General features: G+C 42.2%; 1 protein-coding gene across 1 annotated transcript; it reads left to right on the forward strand.

Annotated features, from left to right (window-relative positions):
- The first annotated feature begins 4,145 nt into the window (after nucleotides 1-4,145).
- On the forward strand, nucleotides 4,146-17,029 carry ammecr1 (AMMECR nuclear protein 1). Its single transcript, XM_033638511.2, has 6 exons — nucleotides 4,146-4,757; nucleotides 10,878-10,988; nucleotides 12,843-12,957; nucleotides 14,798-14,888; nucleotides 15,005-15,101; nucleotides 16,688-17,029. The coding sequence occupies exons 1-6, from the start codon at nucleotides 4,282-4,284 to the stop codon at nucleotides 16,800-16,802; spliced, it is 1,005 nt and encodes a 334-aa protein (XP_033494402.1). The 5' UTR covers nucleotides 4,146-4,281; the 3' UTR covers nucleotides 16,803-17,029.
- Nucleotides 17,030-20,145: the final 3,116 nt, after the last annotated feature.

The following is a 20,145-nucleotide window of genomic DNA, read 5'->3' on the forward strand; positions in this document are numbered from 1 at the left end:
GGCTGAGGCGAATTAGGAAACCCCTGTAATATGGAAGATGACAGTGTATGCCCAATGTACTTTCAGTAAGGGTCCCAGACTTGATAAAAAATTTCTGCTGAGAAATGAAGCATACATGAGATATCTTCATTGGGAACACAGTGCATTAAAAGATTGTGCCATGACTTCCTTGTTGGAGCAGCATCCTTGGTCCGGAAGAGCAGAATACTTTTCCTGGCAGCAAAAGTCAAAAGATTGAAGAGTCTCTTATGTTTAATATTTGTAACATGAGCATCCAGGTGACCCAGTGAGAGGCACATAGAGTCTAGCTTTAGCTTTCACACATAGCCATTGACTGTAGCTTCCAGACTCAGAGTTACACTTACAGCAGAGAGACAAAATATTAGCATCCATTTTGTTTTTGACAGCAGGTGTTATATATGTGCGACGTACAATTCTGAAGTGAGTAGATTTGGTTTGATTACAAATAGATATTTCCATGGCATGGCTCCACACTTCCTGCAATAGCGATGCCCAAGTCTCTTTGAACAATTGCCTCATTTACAATCAAATTAAAAAAAAATTAAAAAACGGGGGAACTCAATCATGCAGAACAATGACAGCTGCACCTGAACCCTTAATATGTACTTTAGTCAGCTCAAGAGGGCCTGTTACCAGACAAATGCTCACTCAATAACCACAAGAGCCAACAGTAATTAGCTATTCATTTTAAAACAGGCCTGAAGCCTTATGCTGAGTCAGTCATGAGGCACTTTATGGGAGGGGTGTCTGCGGGGTTACTGTTTACTGCTCTGGCCTGGATGATAAAGTCAAATATGTCCGGACATGACAGCAAATGGGGGGTAAAGACAAAGCAAATGGACACTGAATGCACATTACCCTTAAGATCAGGTTAATATAAGCGCAAGTACTATTTGGGCGCGGCAATATTGCAGACGTTTACATCAGTTTAATTGGCACTGTTCCTGTTATGAGAATCAGCACCGCACATAGAGCAAATAGCACTGAGGATATTACAGACTGCTCTCAAGTTTATCATACTGATGCTGTTCTCTGTGCTGTCAGTGAGGCTTTAAATGCTGAGCGATAGGGAGCACCTTCCTCTGAGATCATTTTATTGTATGGACACTATAAACTGTCTTGGCCTAATCATTTTTTCCCCAAAGTATGCAGCTTTGCCCAAGTTCTACAATCAAATTTGGCCCATAAGCTTTGAAGAAGGATGAGTTATGATTAAATACATCTCTCCTGACAAAACGTCCCAGAAATTCAATTGGAGAACAAGTATGGAAAAACAACAAAGTCATTTGTGCCTTGAATCCATATTTCAGCCGTCAGCCTTATGTTGCTTAAAATTCAGTTAATCCCAAGAGGTATTTAGCTAATTCAACATGAGTGTTTTGAATGCATGAGAGAGGAGGAAAATGCACCCTCAAATGCATTTTATAATCTCAGTGTCGAGATGTTTCATCCATCCTCGTGAGTCAGGGCACGGTCATCATCAGCTGATTCTACCATGTGTATTAATCACTGACATTTAAACAATGGTCACTGCTCTCTTTCCTGATACATTTATGGAGGCGGGGGGGGGGGGGGGGGGCTGAAAATGATGGAGTTGGCATGGGTGGATTATTGAACAGGTTTATTGGGCACAGGCCCAGGGGTACAAGTGTCAGGCGTCTAGCCTTCATCTGCGAAATGTCACTCAAATTACTGTAAAGGTGGATTTTTTATACTTGTGCATCAGCTGTATGCAGAGCCTACACACGTAGTCTACACCATTGTGAGCATTTATATTTGTGCGGTGGTGGGTCTGTGTCACTCTGCAGCTACACCTCCAAAACACTGGTCAAGTTTAGCTGATTCAACACACACATTAAACATGGCTTAATAGCAACATTTTCAATTACAAGTACACAAATCAGCTTCACTATAACTTGCAAGATTCACAGACAAAGCACTTGTCTTTTGCTGGACACGTTTTCCCCACATATACAACATGCTAATGTTTTTAGCACAAGCCTATGGCATTTTAAGTTGTATAAATTAGCCTAGCAGCTAGCAGAGATTTCCTTTACTCATATAAAGCCAGGGACAACAGCAACATGTAACGAAGGTAACATCATAAAATTCGGCTCCATTAGAACTCACAAGGTTCACTGACAAAACAACTGTCTGATACTGAACATTTTTTCCAAATAAATATAACATGCTAACATTATTAGCACAAGCCTATGGCATTTTACATTGTAAAAATTAGCATAATTACATTATCCTGTAAAGCCAGGATAAATCACACACAAAAAATGCTAGTTTGTGGAGGCTGTATTGTCTTCACAATTTATTGTTTCTTATCTGCAAAATAAAAGTAAATCAAAGTTTGTTTCCACTGAGGGAAATGGTTTCAGCTTACAAAAATAGACATGTGGTCTGCATCGACGTGACGTGTAGTTACATTTCTGGGGAGGTGCATGTCAGTCTACGATGTCAATTCAAGGCAGAAGTATAATCCCGCTTGACCAAGCAGGAAGAGACTCAAAAAGATGCCACAAAGACATGCAAAGGAACTTATAAGAGACACAAAATAACCACAAAATGACCTCAAAGACACACAAAAGATGCATAATGACCACAAAGAGATGCAAAACAATGACAATAAAGAGGCAAAACCATAAAGTCTGTGAGTCTTGCTCCAAATAAAGAAGAGGAGGTGGGGCCTTTTGCATATCTGCACCCAGGGGCCCATTGTCTTATAATCCGCCCATGGGAGTTGAAGAGATTACAGTACTTATGTTCATTTACTGTTTCAGGGAGCCAGATAAGCTGTGGTCATGAGGCCCAGAATGTCTACCAGCAGCCCTGAGCACCAGCACATGATATGTAAGACTCCATATTAGCTATCTGGAATGAAACCAACACTGCAAGTTACTTTAACAGGAAGCATTAACCTTTATCTTAACGCACAGAGACACACACAGAGGATAAATCACCTCAGTGAAGCACAAAGACTCTGGCAAATCAATTCCCTTAAAAGCAAACAGTCTAAAGGAGAGGCCCAGTGCAGAGAGACCACTCTGGCTCTATCCCTTTTATAGCTTAGGGATACTGATACTTTTCCATGCACGCACACATGCGTCGGGAGCGCGCATGCTTCCACGGCACCGTACATTTCTTCTGAATTGCAAATTTGATACCCCCAGAAGCTACGCAGAATGTGTAGCAACTGGGCGCAACGCAGTTGCTGAATCCGCTTCCGGCGTGCCGACGACACCGATGCTTGTGCCCACAGACTGATCACAGGGCTTTTACCCGAACAGCACTGAATGGTAGCAGCTGAGAGACGGGTGCGGAGCGAGCTTTGCCAAACCCGGAGGATTTCTCACGGCTCACGGACTAGAATGCTCTTCTATATGTATCCCCATAAACGGATGACAACCTCCAAACAAACCTGTACTGAAAACTTTCAGCTCTACATCTGACGCGGGGCTGTTATTGAGATTTTTTCTGGTAACCAGGTCCAAGAGCAGACATCATGCAGGTGCAAACTGTGGGCTAACGTTACTGAAATGACTTGCTCGGCGCTGACGCGTTTCATTGTGCCATGCCAACCCCGCATTGTCAGATGCCATTTTACTCTGCGTTATCCCAGCGTCTGGAATTCCAACATACTGGGCCTGTTGTGTAATTAGAAGTTCGTGAGGCAGTGGCAAACAAGCTGGTGCAATGAGAAGCTACGCTGTCCAAGACATTGTGCGCAATTTGTGCTGAAGCTTATGGGTCCTGCTGCGTACTCAAGCTCCCGGCTTCCACTTGGAGAGGTGTGCTGCTGGGCTACAGCGCACTGGCTGTCGGCTTCACATCTGGACCGCCTGGCTACTGTCATCTGCGGCCTGTTCGGACCGTGCACTCCCTGAACTTGTATGTTTAAGAGGAACTGACTGAGATCGCCTCGGATGGTGTCGTGTTAGGGAAAAGGGGTGAATATTAGGCTGGGACTTGACGTTATTGGTGATCCACTGGAACACCGTGGTCCAAAGCTGGACTGGCTGACTACTCAAGGAAAAAACGCTTATCCAGCTATGGATTTTGCGTAGCGAAGTCACGCATTTTTAAAGGCAACGCTAGGGTGACATTGCAGTCTTCTCGCCACATCGGTTATTTCGTCGTCCGACAAAAAAATAAAAAAGAGTGAAAGTGGAGTATTGTCCGTCATACGTATCAACGCAGTGGGATTTCTACGTCTGGTCGGCGTTCCCCCCCACCCTTCCCGCGGTGACGGTTATGGGTCGGAAGCGGTGTGTCGGTGCAGATTGTTCCAAGATGGCGGCCGGGTGCTGCGGGGTGAAGAAGCAGAAACTGTCGGGATCGCCCGGGTCGGGGGGTCCCGGCGGGGTGGGGGCGGGAAGCGGGGTGGCAGGAACCGGACATTGTGGCTCGGAGTTGGGGATTGGCTCCTCCGCGACCGTTGCAGCAGCGGCGAACGTGAGCAGAGCCAACGGCCTGGGGGGACCCGGGGGTAACGTTAGCGGCAGCAGTAGTAGTAGTGGCAGCAGCGGCACAAACGCTCTGTCCCCAGCCCCGGCCGGTTACACTTCATCCGGCCTCTCCCCGAATCTCAGCTCGGGACCTGGTTCGGGAAGTGGCGGCAGGAAAATGGTCGTCTCAGCGGAGATGTGCTGCTTCTGTTTTGACGTGCTTTATTGCCATCTGTACGGATACCAACCTCCGAGAACACCCAGGTTTACAAATGATCCCTAGTGAGTATTTTTTTTGCCTTTTGTTGTTTTGCTGCATGTCAAAGCTCAATGGTATATCCTCTCAGCATATCACTTTTGCGGCACACTTAATGGGGTTGCCTCTGGATTCAGCTTCACTGTTAAGGGCACAAACTGTCACATCGAAACAACATTTTACTTATAATGAATTTAACGTGAAAACCTCGCGATCATAGCTTAATTTGGCCAAGTTGGGATTGTGGGGCCTTGTCGAACAGACTGTCGGCACTGGCCCGCTGCTGTACTAACCCAACACTAACGTTTCAATGAATGGTTGAATATGATGTTATTACGCTGTGTCACATGTCACTGAGTGATGTGCTCTGATGTACATTTAAATTTCCCGTCGCTACTCGGCGAAAAAGACATTTTACGATACTGTTTATTCAACTCGGCTAACGTTAAGCCTGTTTGCTAGTAGCTAACATTAGCTAGCCTCTAACACTTAACGCTAAGCTAAGAGAAACAGGGTGGAATGAGAAATTAAACATCGCTTATTTATTCAGTTTAACACCAGCAGTTTCACTAGTAACGTTAGAGCACTCAAACCGCTAAAATATAAAGCATCAAAAGTTAACGTTAGTGTGCTTAATCTTTTATGTTACCCTCAATGAACCCGGGGTTGCCACATACTAGGCTTAGCTTTGTTAGCTGCAAGCTACATTAGCTTAGCAACGAAAACCAAATCAGCTTGTGGTAATTTATTTAATGGTATATGTTTTAAAAGTCTGTGATACTATGGCTTAATGACATGTCACATCACTGGCTCGTTTTTTAAAGCAGGTTTTTATAGTAGTGTACTGTCGAATTAAGAGAAACTAACGTCAACCGAGTTTAGCACCAACCAACAAAGAAAATGTGGTTCTTGCTTGGTACTAAGAAGCTCTGAGCATCCTTTATGGCCAAAGTTAACGTACAAACAGTATTGTCAGTGTTACATTAATGCAGCAAACAGACAAATATGGTGTGAATTCATTCCAAGTATTCACTTAACATAATTCTGTATGTGTCATGTCCAAATTGATTATAAGATAATCTATAAGATAATTAAATGTATGGGGGTTGTTTTTGCCTGGAATCGCACTCCTACGCCCTCCACTGAAACATTTTGCACCCACCTTAGATGAGCATTGTATTGTAACAGCATGTGACTTATAGGGCGTTTTACTGAAATTCTGAGGTTGTAAAGGAATTGTGTGCAATTGCAAGTACAGTTTAGTATTCCAGTGTATTGACCTGAATTAAGCAAAGAGTCTTTGGAGTTACTTATTGACACGAACCACTTTAAAAGTATCAAAAAAAAGTCAAGGGAATTGCTTCATGTTGTTTTTAGGTGTGTCTTTCTGTTGTCATGTGACAAATTAAAGTTTAAAATCGAAGTGTAACACTCTTCCACACTAACAAACAATGCTGCATACATTTCCAGTGCACATAATGGGTTGTCAGTGTCGTGTATTTGTGTAAACAGTTTCAACACTCCCTGTTTGCATACTCTGTTGTTCCTTATCTGTATACTCAGCACATTCACATCCATTTTTTTCTGCACTTATAGCTGAGACTGTATTGAATGATGAGTCTGTTGAAATGCTGCTTTCGGCATGTTGATCTTTGAAGGAAAATCCAACATGTTGGAGCCTTTAGTCAAACAAGTGTATGCTCACAACCTATCACACTAACATCTCTATCCAGAGTCTATCTCAAAATCACCTCAGCAAATTCCAGGCAAGAGGCTTCACACATTCAAATATGAGAACCATTCACAACTGACAGTGGTGTGGCAAACACTGAACAATGAATTGACATGTCACAGACAGAATGGCTACAGCTCACTGTACCGCACCTTTGCTGTTAGCTGGACAAACCACATACATGTGAGATAATTGTGAAATGCAGATCCAACACTCTTAGTTGTTTTTCAGACATTACTGATTCCATACATGGCTGCCTCTAAAAATTAATGCACAAGTCCACAGTAAAAAGTGTGAGCCACCACATTATATTTCTCCAGTCCGTTTTAAGGACGCATTCACACTGGTACTATTTGGTCCGCTTTAAACGAACCCTGGTCCACTTCCATGGATAGTTCAGTTCGTTTGTAGTGGTGTGAATGCTCATTCGAACTCTGGTGCGGACCAAACAAGCGACCCTGATCCACTTTAAAACTGGGGACCTCGGTTCACTTGCAAGTGAACCCTGGTGCAGTTCGCTTGCAGTGGGAAATGCAAACATACTATCCAGAGAACCAAAGAGAGGAAGTGACATAGAGTGCAGTGCATTTTGGGTAAAAAACAAACAAAGCCAACAGCGTGAACCGGGAGAAGCAGTTTTGAATTTGTTTAGCGAGAGGATGGTGGCATGCAGATTTAATCGGTCGGCAGATCTAAGGTTAAAAAAAAACTGCGACACCAATATATTAAGGTATGTGACTGTAGGGTACGGATTTCTGTTGTCGGCCCTGGCCAATCGATGAGCAGTCGTCTTCTTCCTCATGCTTTTTTCCTTCCTTGTATGGTCATTTCGGGCAATACTGCCCCCAAACGAGCAACTGTTGTAACTGCGTAATGCTGTCCAGGGGCTTTGGTCTGCTTTAAAAAGTGCAGTGTGGAAGTGAACCGAACCAAATGAAGGTGTGAAATTTTTCCGCATTCCCCGCCCAATCGAACCGAGTCACCCGGACTATCCTGGTGTGAATGTGCCCTAAGAGTAATCTCCCAGTGTTGGTGTGTCCATTTGGAAATCCCTTTTGAGACCCAGCCCCAGTGTCCACACTAAGCATTAAACCTTGATAAACATTAACTGATGTCACCTGTGCAATCAGGATAAGTGCGCCATTGCCTAAGGGTGTCAGGATTTAGAATGCCTAGGTAGGAATTGATATAGTTTGATAAACCGAGTGTTTGCTGCTGGCTCTCTGAATAACACAATAATAGCTATATCTTAGGTAGTGTCTTGTGATCATAACAACATTGTGGTAGTAAAAACATAAGCATAATCAACTGTAAAATGTGTGTAATTTCCTTTGGCAGGGGCATAGGAAAGGTATTCACAAAGGGCTTACAGAGTTAGAAGGTTTTACGCATTGGAAGCTCTTAAAATAATCTTTTTTTAACTTAAGCAGTCAGTGTAGATCTAAGTATGCAATATTTAAATGTACCAACCTACCATAGAAAAATCAATCTCATTTAAATGGACCCTAAGTCTGTCAGTCTTGAAGGTTTAAACATTGGGATGGCGGCGAACCCTCACCACATGAAACCAAGGTCTAAAGCCAACCAGCCAGTCATGACCAGGAATGTAGTAGACTAATGCCCACCCAATATGAAAACTCCCACAGGTCTGAGAAACTCATAATTATGGTCTGTGGTGTCCTCGACATGTCCTTAACTTGGGGGCACTGTCAGATTGAATTATTGGAATGCTCAGAACAACTACAACATTTGATAATGACACAGTGCTCTGCACAGCTAACCAGTGAGCAATTAAGGGCCTCAGATTCTGATGATTTGTCACATTTTGTGATCTTTTTTTAGGACACAGTGGTGCTCAAATTAAGAAACGGGACCCATGCTTGTTGCAAATATGCCCTTTATTTTAGGTCATAATGGTAAACATTGCAATTGTGAATCCCCTTGAGACAGTGGGTGTTCTTGCCGTCTAGACTGGCTGTCTGGCTTACATGTCGTTTCGTAAAAACAGCAAGCCTTCACCTCCAAATAGAGGGACACATGTGGAGAGCTGTGACTCAATATATGCGCATAGGTAGCTGCTTCAAGGACCGCGAACGCAGTATATATTTTAAAATACTTTGCTTCATTTTGACTGCAAGAAAACCAATGAACCATGCTGCTTGGGGAGCGCTACTGCAGGTAAGTTAATATCTCTTGTTAGGTCATTTAGCTAGCTTACTGTAGTTGACTTGAATGGTTGTATAACTTCATAAGGCAACTGTAGTTAACTGTTGGGGTAATATTAATTAATCTGTGTAATGTTATGTGTGCTGACATTGATACGTATACCGTAAGCTACTTAAAATTTGTAGCTATAGCTAACTCAACTGAAATTTAAGATTACAGTGCAAAGGTAATAACTAGCCAGCAAACACACTATATGGTTAATACATGTCATGCATTGTGTTACATTAACCCTTGCCCCTGTTGATCCCCTCTTTGAGGACAACACCAGAAGACACCGCCCTTTCCTCACTGGCAGAGGAGAGGGGAAACGGTCCGGGAAAGATGTAATGAAGCCACAGGACAGTTAGCATGCAGAGGTTTTCTGAGGAACTGCTGGGTGAAACTTCAGTAAGACACAAGACTCAAAAGCAATGACCATTAGACATCACATTGGTTTTAATAAGACTATTTGCGCCTGTGTGCTGTAGCTGTAATGTTTTTGTTCCTTTTGTAGTTCACATTTTTGTTTTTAATCACTGGTATTTATTGAATCAGAACTTGAGATTTTGATGTTGTAAACCAGTTGTTTTATATATAAAGAAGCTAAAAATAAAATTCTAAGTTGTGCTCAAAGAGAAAATGTCTCATGTATGTTTCTTTTTTAAAAAATTGGACTTTTTACAGTGTAGGACGTTATGGATTAAACACAAAACATTGTGTATGAGCCAGCGGCGAAGTTGACTTGGTTCAGGTATTGAAAATTTCTTCACAGAGGAAACAAATTGAGCTATTTTCCCCATTCATCTCCTTTCTCTTTACACAGTTTAATTTTCATTAGTGTCATGAGGTGCTGTAAAAGAAGACAAGCCTTGTTGCTGTAGAAGAATCATTGTCTATTACCAAAGAATGAATCAGTGACACGAGTAATATTGCTAAAGTATCGAAGTGTCATTTTTGAATTTAATTGCTGCTCTTAAAATTGGACCGGTGCTCACATTAAGAAAATAGTCCACAGCCCTGCAATGGTATGTGACTTGGCATCTGAGAACAAGACCTTCAATGGGCAAGTGACAATAAATCAGTAAGTCAGACTAACTTTACACAATGAGGATCAAAATAAGATCTGCCATTTACTGTTGAGCAACCTGGGCAGAAGCTGTCAGTGTCATAGTGAATCTGAATCATCTTGACAGTGCTCATGACAACACAATACACAATCAATGTAGAAGAAAACAGACAAGGAAAGTGAAGTGAGTGAGTAGTGAAGCTTGATTGAAGCAGGAGCAGATACAAGCCAGCGTAGACTGCTAGAATGGTTAAAATTTAAGTGTGTTTGTTCCCGTTAGACAGATGACTGGAACGGTGTCTGGTGTAGAAAGGGTGTCTGTACTTATTTACATAATACTGCATCGCAATCCCTGTTATGCACAGTTTTGGTTCTGATCCACTGTGGTGCCTGCCAACAATGTCATAACGTTGAGTATTGTTCTCCAAAGTGCTTAATTCCATGAACTTAAGTTAGGCAAACCCAAATGAGATGCCTTTTAAGGGACAGTTTATGCCAGAATCAAAAAATACATGTTTTTCCTCTTACCTGTAGTGCTGTTTATCAGTGTAAATTTGCCAAGGAAATAATAGCCGTAGAGATGTCTGCCTTGTCACCAATGTAATGGGACTAGATGGCACTCAACTTGTGGTGCTCAAAGCGCCAAAAAAATCCATTTGAAAAACTCAACAGCAATGTCTCTTTCCAGAAATCATGACATGGTTACTCAAGATAATCCACAGTTCTTGTTGTGTAGGAACTATTTTCTTTCAGCCAAACTACACCCTCCAACCATATCACCGCGCAGACGGAAGTGTGTATTTACTCATGGACAAGAGGCTTGTCCATGATGTAAATATCAATGGCATCCTTAGCTAGCTCAGCATGCTAGGTGAGCTTCCTTCTGCATGAAGAAATTCATGTGATGTGTGTGTGGCCCAATGCTATGAACCAAAGTCTGCATTCTTGGATGAAAGCTTATGCATCATGGTGTTGAAGACTATTGTGCCAGTTTTACCAAATGTGAATACAGCTATGGCACACTACATCGGAGTTCACTTCTGTGTGCTGTTAACCAACTTTTACACAATACAGCAATGTATATCCAGTGTGAAAGGTATTAAAGTGTCACTGCTCTTACATGGTGCTCTCGTTGTTTTTCAGCCCGCTGTTTGTCACGTGGAAAATAGGCAGAGACAAGCGGTTGAGGGGTTGTATAGGTACATTTTCTGCCATGAATCTGCACTCAGGACTCAGGGAGTACACCCTTACCAGGTAAGCAACACTACAAAGTTATTTCCTATGTTTCAGAGCTGTAGACCAAATGGTGCATGACTGTGGAGTGTGGAGAAACAGTGATGCTGTGCAGTCCCTCCAGAAAATCGCGATCTTGCAATCGCAATAATTAACGCAAATTCAACGAAAGTCCGCAATATTTGCAGGGGCTTGCAATTTTTGAAAAGTCCCGCAATTTCCCAGCGTTTTTTCAAAAAAAATCACACAAAAATGCTGCAATTTTTGACAAATTGGCCACAAATTCAAGGGTTTTGGGCGGCGAGATCCTGGAGGGACTGGCTGTGGTAAATTAAAGTGAAACATATGGAGCGTGTGTCTCCTTTGATCCCAGGTCCTGTGGCTTCAAAAATTATTCAAAACAGTCATTAATGTTCTGAAGTAGGTTTTTCCATGAATGTTTTCCTTTGACATTTATTTATATAGACAATTGAATACTGTTTACTGTATATGTGTGAGCATTTGTCATTAACAGTCAGACAAACTGCAGTTACAGTGTGCCAGCAACACAGTTTGTCTTTAACATTGACTTGGATGCAGAAAGATGCTGAAACCATGTGTTTTGTCGTGATGACCTGGCGCTGATGAGATCAAAAGGACAAGCAGTGACACAAATGAAATGTATTGATAATTACAACTGTAATGTATGTTGTATTATAAAGATGTTTAATTAAAAAAATGTAAAGTTGTGAGAATACAGAGTTCTTATGTAGTTGTATTGGGAACACACTGAGTACGTTTACATACACAAAATATTGCAGTAATTTCCTGTATCCCCAAAATCCAGTCTACCCACTAAGTTGTTTACATGGGTAATGAAAATCAACACTCCACTAATATTCCTGCTTACATGCAGGCGTGCATACTCCACTTAACATGCCCTGATATGTCCCTTATCATGTCAAAATATGGAGTGGAATGGCTGGGGCCGCTTGTGCTGTTTTGCCTCTTTGAATCAAAAAGTTTTCCTCCAGTAGCAGACTAGCTTGACCATGCAAACACAGCCTCCATTTTTCATTCCTTCAACCAGCCCCTTGAAAAGGTCAACATTGCGATGTTTGTGTGTATCCAAAAGCCTGTTGCTATCCAAATTTTTCATAATGTTTAAAAGTAGGTGGGTTACTCCCTCTAACCAGAAATGCAGCCTGTCTTTTGGGCACGCATCTCAAACCCAGCCTTGTGAACTGTCGGCTACACGGTTTGTACTGTGGTAAAAATCCCTAATTGAGACATATATTCCGAATGTGCTGTATACGTGTTCAAAGAATGTTTCTAAAACCAGATTAAAACCATCATATCCTACGTCTTAAAAGAGGAAAAAGGTCTAACTCGGATTATCCAAACAAAAATGCTGTTTATATGAGTGTATCAACGTCAGAATAATGTCATAGCCAGTGACACTGGTTAACCCCAAATTGATGTATCATCCAAATGGTTTATGTTACTGATATTTTAATGTCATCTTGCAAATGGCACAGAGCACAAGAGTGAGTCTTCCAGTGTAAAAACAGCCATCTGTAAATACCTGGTATGTGTGTTTTTGACCTGAGGGAAGACACAGCTGACGTGTCAAATGTATGTAAACACTCGCAGCTCTGTGATGGTACTGTGTACAGATACACACAATACAAACAGCACTGAGCTGCTGTGAACGGCCATGATCAGAGTCCATGCTGTGACCTCACTGGCCAATAAGCAGTGGTTATTGGAGTGCATCGCATTTTCATATTCTTCACACAGTCATCACATAATTGGCACTCCTCATACTCGACTGTGATTACTCGTTTCTGAATTACCTCTTGTAATTGTATTTTGCGTGTGCTTTTCTGCCCGCAGTGCCCTTAAAGACAGCCGCTTCCCCCCTATGACAAGGGATGAGCTGCCTCGCCTCTTCTGCTCAGTATCTCTTCTCACCAACTTTGAAGACGTCGGTGATTACCTTGACTGGGAGGTAAGAGACATGATTTGGTAAAAACATTTGCATTAAGAAGTGTGGTGCTTAAATGCTCACTCTTTCTGCCATTAGTAGCTACTTTACGTATGACGTCATATATCGGTGTGCTGTCAAGATGTGGGCAGGCAACTGGAGGTAAAGACTACCAACACTGCACAAATGGTTTAGACTAGCGTTGGGCATCAATTTTCAATTATCGATGATTGATTGTTAAGGATTTTGATCGATCACAAGTAATTTTGCTCGATAGTCGCAGTGTTTCCCCTACAATGCTACAGGCCCAGCGAGCCGCTGTGCCTACGAGACCCCCCACCAGACCTATGCCAGGCAAAAAATCATAAACAGACGGGGGCTCTCATCGCTCTCCAAAGCTTCGGCGGCTTCCCTTGAGGCCTCTGAAAACACTGCGCCATTGACAGACGGAGGTTTCGCTGAAAACCGAAGCCTGTAACCCATGGCTGGCAACGGTTGTAAACAGCCAGGGGCGAACTGCGCGTGCACGCCATTCTTCCTCTTTGGCCTGGGGGGTTGAAGCTCAAAACTGGGGCAGTTGTGCTCTCTTGCGGCGATAGTCTGCACTGCACTCTTTTGTTTTCTCTCTTTTGAAATACTCACTTATCAATTAATCAATAATGTTTTTGATGATCGAATAAAGAATTTTGATCGTTTGCCCATCCCTAGTTTAGACAGGGACAGCTGTTCCAGTTGACCAAGTTGAGGGGAAAAGGCTACTTCTAAGTACCAAAAATAGTAGAACCCAAGGCAGCAGATGTGGATCATAATCCTCTGTCTTCAGTCTAGAGGAGCAGAGTCAACTAATGTTGAGTTTAAAGTGCTTCGAGTTGGATGCAGTTACAATGTGCTGGGACAACTTCTCCGTGTTTTTAGCCACAACACAGATTTTAAACTGTGTTTCACCAGACACCTGGGAATGGTTGACATATTAAGTAGAAAATAGTAGCCAAAGCTAGCCAATGTTACCTAGTAATGTTAGCCTGACAGCAGTGCGTCAATGAACAGAGTTGAAAGAGGCTACTGTAACACACTTTTAACTGGTCTCCCAAAAAACACCACTCACCAAACTCATTCAAAACTCTGCAGCTCGGCTTTTAACCAGAACCAAGAGGAGAGAGCACATCAGGCCAGTCTTAGCCCTTCTTGCTGGCTTCCTATTACATTTATGATTGATTTTAAGCTCCTCCTTGTATACAAAGCCCTACATGGGCTGGGACCGAGCTGCATCGCTAACTCCCTTGTTAACTATTTGCCTCTAAGAACACTGCGATCATCTGCTGCTGGTTTATTGGAGGTTCTCAGCAACAGCCTGAAGAAGATCAGGGATGCGGCCTTTGTTAATTACGCCCCAAAGCAATGGAACACACTACCTATAGATATCAGGATATCTGACCAAAAGCAAGACGGCAGTCGCTTCAGTTGTGGACCCATCCGCACAAAAAATAGTTAAAGTCCACAAGACTCTTGTGCACTTTTATCAGCCCGCCGTCTACCATTAGTAATGTTAGAAGGCCTGGAAGATGAGGTAAGTTATAAAGACAATTGTGTCCACACTGGGCAAATTGATCAAATTGTAGGAAAAAAACACATTTCTTGGTTTTGTATGGATCACATGACGATTCCTGCTGCCTGCAGGTTCATCCAGCCCTTTAATGTCATCATTTCCCTCTATATCTCGTTCACACAATATATGGAGGTTGTTTTGTTTTATGCTATGACCTGTTTGAACAAATGCAAAAACGCTGCACTTGGTTTCAAAATTAGAGCCATTTATTGGATTAAAAACACATTGTTGCCTTGTCGTGTATGTTTTGAATTTCAGGTGGGTGTTCACGGTATTAGGATAGAGTTTTTCAATGAAAAAGGATCAAAGCGCACCGCCACCTACCTACCAGAGGTTGCAAAGGAGCAAGGTAAGCTCTATCTGTGCCCAGAAATTAATATATGTTCAGAAAGACATTGTATGTTGCTCCAGATGTGGATTTTTTTTTAGGAATGTGTAAAGAGATTTAACTCTTCTTTTATGAAGGTTGGGACCACATTCAAACCATAGATTCCTTACTACGAAAGGGAGGTTACAAAGCTCCCATCACAAATGACTTCAGGAAGACCATTAAGTTAACCAGGTGAGATGACTCTTATTGTTTTACCTACAGTTGTGCTGATAGAGTAATATGTCATTGTTGTAATCTTTGTTTGCCACTTGCATTCATTTAGATCCATGTACCCAAACATCAGACAAAATCCTAATATTTAACCTGATTAATGTTTGTAAGAGTTTTGTCAATGAACACGAAGCCGACACGAATTTTAAAAGGACAAGTATGTGTATGTATTCTGCTGCCTGCCACTTAAGTTGATCAAAGGGTTACTCTACTGATTTTGTATGTCAGAGTATTTACAGGTGTACTACTACATATGAAAAGGGGGGGGGGGGGGGGGGGGGGTGTTTCCATCACACAGCACAGCAGGTAAAAGAAGTTGGTGCTGTAAGAGCCTGTTGTCTGCAGATCTTCATCTTAACATCTCACTGTAGCTGTTTCTGCTTCTATGCTTCTACTCTTCATCCCTGCAGTACTAGTAGACTTGTTTCCTACAAATACTTCCCAATAAAAGTCCTGTTATTCTGTTATTCCCAAGCTTTTATTGTGAAGCAGCAAAATAAGGAAATGATATCTGAAAGTACACAGGGTTTCCATGGTCATGGACAACGTGAAAAGGTCATGGAATTTCACAATCACATTTTCCAGGCCTGGGAAAGTCATGGAATTAGTAAAAAAAACACTGAAGTCATGGAATTCTGTTGTGTGTAATGAAATGTTACAGTAATCTTACATGGATAACCTTCTACGTGATCTAACGTAACTGCAAATCTATTTTCTGTAGCTGTAGACATAACGTAGCTCTATTTTGCGCTTGTGTGTGACAGAGTTTTGTTTACCGGCACGTTTGTTTCCTAATTCTTTTTAAGAATTATGCTTTAATAGAGTTTGAATCTGGCATGTCCTTGAGAAGTCATGGAAAAGTTTGGAAATTGTGTAAATGAAAATGTGTGGGAACCTTGAGTACAAACAGAGAGGCAGGACTCCCTACTCTCCCAACCACAGAGCTTCAGTTGGTTGATACATAAGTACTGAGAGCTGATCACACCGAGACTTCGGTGTGAGTTGCGTCTCAAGACACATGCTTGTTTGAGGGGAAAACTGGGACGTCACTGGTTGGCTGCTGTCGGCGAGACATCACCACTGCCTCCATGGAGGCAGTCGGGCACGCTTTTAGCCCGAACCCAAAGTTGGTCCATCTCAGGCGTGGCAAACAACTCAGCCCGTTCAAACGACTATGGAAACTCAGCATGGCATGCTTTGACCCAGGCGTTGCCCAAAAGTGCTAATTGGAAAAGCCTACGAATAAACTATTGGTGGTTAAGTTGCATTGTGGGAGCCATGTTTTAACAAGGAAGAAGAATCTGTGGAATTAAAAAGATATCTCTGGTTGTACTGCATCGATTTTGATACCTCAAAAGAGACAATTTGCAATGCTAAATCTGTGGAGTCCTTTCGATAAATTTACTGTTCTGGCCAAGACTTCCTAAATCCAGTATTGACCCATCTGTGTTAAACAGGGTCAAAGTGTAGGTCCTGCGTTTTGGTTCAGACTGTGGTGACCATCATGGTGAGCTAGCCTTTACCAACACATCTTGTCTCATCCCCAGGTACCGTAGCGAGAAGATGACAATGGGTTATGCAGAGTACATCGCCCACCGCCAGCACCATCACTACCAGAATGGCATTGGGCACCCTCTACCACCCTACAACCATTATTCCTGACAGCGAGCCGCATGACCAATCATTGGACCTCTCCGCGGACCTTTTCCCAGGAGAGCCTGCCCCCTCCTGGTCTAGCTATTTCTACTACTGTACCATTTTATGATGATAGTTTCCGTTGCCATGCTGGCCGTCTCCCAGACGTTGACATGGCAACGGGTGGCAACGAAGCATCATTTGATTATGGCAAGAAATCCACATTTCTTTATTTTTCTTTGCCTGTGGTTAAGTTTTTGCAGCATTATGTATACCTATATCTATAACCCCCCTATCCATTAATATTTTTTGAAAACTAAACAAATATTAGATTTTATTAATCTTACGTCTTTTCAGCAAACCTAATCAGGTGTTTGATTCTGTGGATGGAAGGAAGTCTCTTTCGGTGGATTAGTCTCGCGCTTATATTGTTTAGGCTTTGCTACAATTTTACATTTACTAAGAAAACACTTATTTTTTTCCTTCTTTTCTTTATCTTACTATTCAGACATGTATACCATGTAGCAAGGCAACTGCAGTTCTCAAAGGCTGTGTCGTCTCTATTCTGATTCCTCTCAAAAAAAAAAAAAAAAAAAGATTGACTGTCGAGATTGCTTGTAAACTCTTGTAGTGTTGTAGTTGGGACTATATATTGGGATCTGTATACTCCAAAGTATAGATAGTAGGATTGTGATGCCCTTTGCTGGTAGTGTTTATTGTTTGAGCTCACAATCGTGTGTGTATTTCTGTGTGTGGATATAGATATTGGTCTGCCACAAAATGAAAACCAGTAGAGTAAATTTAGAAATTGGATTTTACCTAAAAAGTTCCCCCACAGAGTTTGTTTGGAAACCTTCCCCTTGAGTATTCGTAGAGTTTTTGTGGTGGAACCTGTAAACGTTGAACTGCGTTTGTTTGGCTCGAGCTTTTAGCCACGTTCCCTCTTTTTTTGTTGTTTTTGAACTTTAAGGTAATTGTGGAGGAAGCCATTTTTGTCTGAGGATAATCACGTTTGTGCAGGGGATTTGTTAACTGTGAAATTTGATACAAGTGGGTCTGATATCCCCCGCATTGGAGAAGGGGAGCAGAAGACAAAAAAAAAAAAAAAAAAGAATGTGCATGAACAATGCTTTCATTTAAATTTACTGTGTCTGTTGGTTTCTGAGTTTACTGGCAGGGAGTCACTTGAATGGGACATGCTATAACTACTTAAAGCCATATTCTCTTTTTATTCCACACCTTGTAAGAGTGGTCTGTTGTTTGGCTTGAAGTGTTAGCATTCGGTCAACTCTAGTGTATTCGGTCTTCAACCTCTGAATGCAAACTTAACACCAGCCAGCCTCAGGCAAGGCTGCACCACTGATACCGGTCTAACCGGGCGGTTTCAGTCATTTGTCGGTCGTCTTGTATATTGCCCTCGTCGTTTTGGAAACATTGTCTTGCCTCTTCAGATTATAGCTAACCATTGTCACTTGTTCACAAAGTATGATGTATCAAAGTTGTCATTTTGAATGAAGACACGCCACTTGACGCACAAAGGATCTAATTAACATGTTTGTGTCATTTAGAAGTGCATGTCGTCGTGCTCTTCAGATTCTGAAGCAGTTAATTTAGTTGTTGAAACCGCACTACCACCGTTACCCTCTCACACTCTGCTGTTCAGTGAGATCCCGTTGATCTTGTGTGTCCACGGCACAGGAAATGTTTAGATTCGTGGCCTGTTTTGTCAGCTGTTTGGCAGTAGGTTAGAGCAAACACAGTTGAGTTAGTTAGAGCAGAATCTCTGCATGGAGCCGGGTGGCTTGCAGTAAAGGTCTACAAATAAAAAAGCCAGGGCTTTGTAAGGACTTAAGAAGCCATTTCCCATCCAAATATTACTTGTTGTGAGTCACATCCACACACACGTTAGGCTAGTTGGATTTACTTTTCCAGAATGTTTGAGGATCGTCACCCGATCCGCTCGCTTTGGGTTTCGGCTTTAGTTTTTTGCGAACTGGAATTTTTGAGAGGTTCCTGTTACTTGACCACCATCTTTCTTCGTAACAGCCTTTACTAACTGACAGGTTATTTTTTCTTTATGCAAAATGTCAAGGGCTTTTGGCACTCCATCCACAGTAACCCGAAATGACCCAGATTTAAGTTGTGTTGCCTTAAATGAATGATTTAATAAACGATGGGCCGGTAGATGATGCTCCGACTGCTCCTTTGTCCCGTGGTTCGCTCGTTCCCAGTTCCATCTCCACACCACAGTGTCGATGTTGTTTTCCTCACTTGAATGCTTTCTTGGACATACGGGGGCTCCTGTATGCCTGCAGTCTCCTGTTTGCTCTCGTCTTACCCAGCTGCTGGTCCTCAGTCCTTTCATTTTTTTTTTGAAAGCCCCCCGTAAACACATTCTCTTAAAATAATGTCGCACACTGTGGTGGTGTTACCCTAAATGTCTGAACCACGGGAAGACCGTTTCATGCCTCGCAAAATGTATGCTTTCATGAATACACTACATCAAAAGTTTGACAGAGGAACAGTCAGACGTTCATTTCCTGGTCCATTTAATACAGCACAACCTGAATTCTTCTGCTGCAAAACCAAATTGACCATGCTATTTTACATATATGTCTTTGTATACACATGCAATGTATTTAGTTGCATGTATGTATGAGTATGAGACCTATGGTTTTATCCATGATATGCTTGATCTATGGCTTAGACACTCTTATTAACCATTAAGAGATTTAAAAGACAAATATGGTGCTATCGGACCTCATATTGGGGTGGTCACAGCTCGTGACTGGTCATGCGGACTCATTGATCATATCATACTTAAAGATGCTGCATGTAAGATTTTCTCTGTAGTATGTTGCTGTGAAATGAGTCATGACGGCACATTTTTAATACTGAAGGATGTGAATGTCACTGATACAAACAGTAGCCCCGAGAAGAAATCTGCGCTTTCGTTAACCAACGTGGGATTTTTGGGATCAATTCCCTATGGGAAAACCAGACTGATATACATATAATGAAGAAGGAAAATGCCCTGCAGCAAACACGTCACAGGGGCTATGGAATGTACTGTTAATGGTCGTTATTACAGTTTAACAGTGATGTATTAAGAGAAAATCCTACATGTGTTACCTTTACTATCCTTGATATATGCAGATCTGTTCAACAGGTGTTTTTTTTTCCTACCAGTGCAAGTCAACACCCCTGCAGGTTTGAAAGGACAAGAAGTCACACGTAGCCTCCCCCCTCTTCCCTCAATTACTCCCTACACTGTGGCCCAACCTCATGGCCTAGTTTGTCAAGGTGTGATGTGTGTCGTTCGGTAGATAGTGGCAGTAGTAGTGACCGTTGCCTCTCCCAGAAGACTGGA

This window comes from Epinephelus lanceolatus, chromosome 11 (assembly GCF_041903045.1).
Source record: "Epinephelus lanceolatus isolate andai-2023 chromosome 11, ASM4190304v1, whole genome shotgun sequence".
NCBI lineage: Eukaryota > Metazoa > Chordata > Actinopteri > Perciformes > Serranidae > Epinephelus > Epinephelus lanceolatus.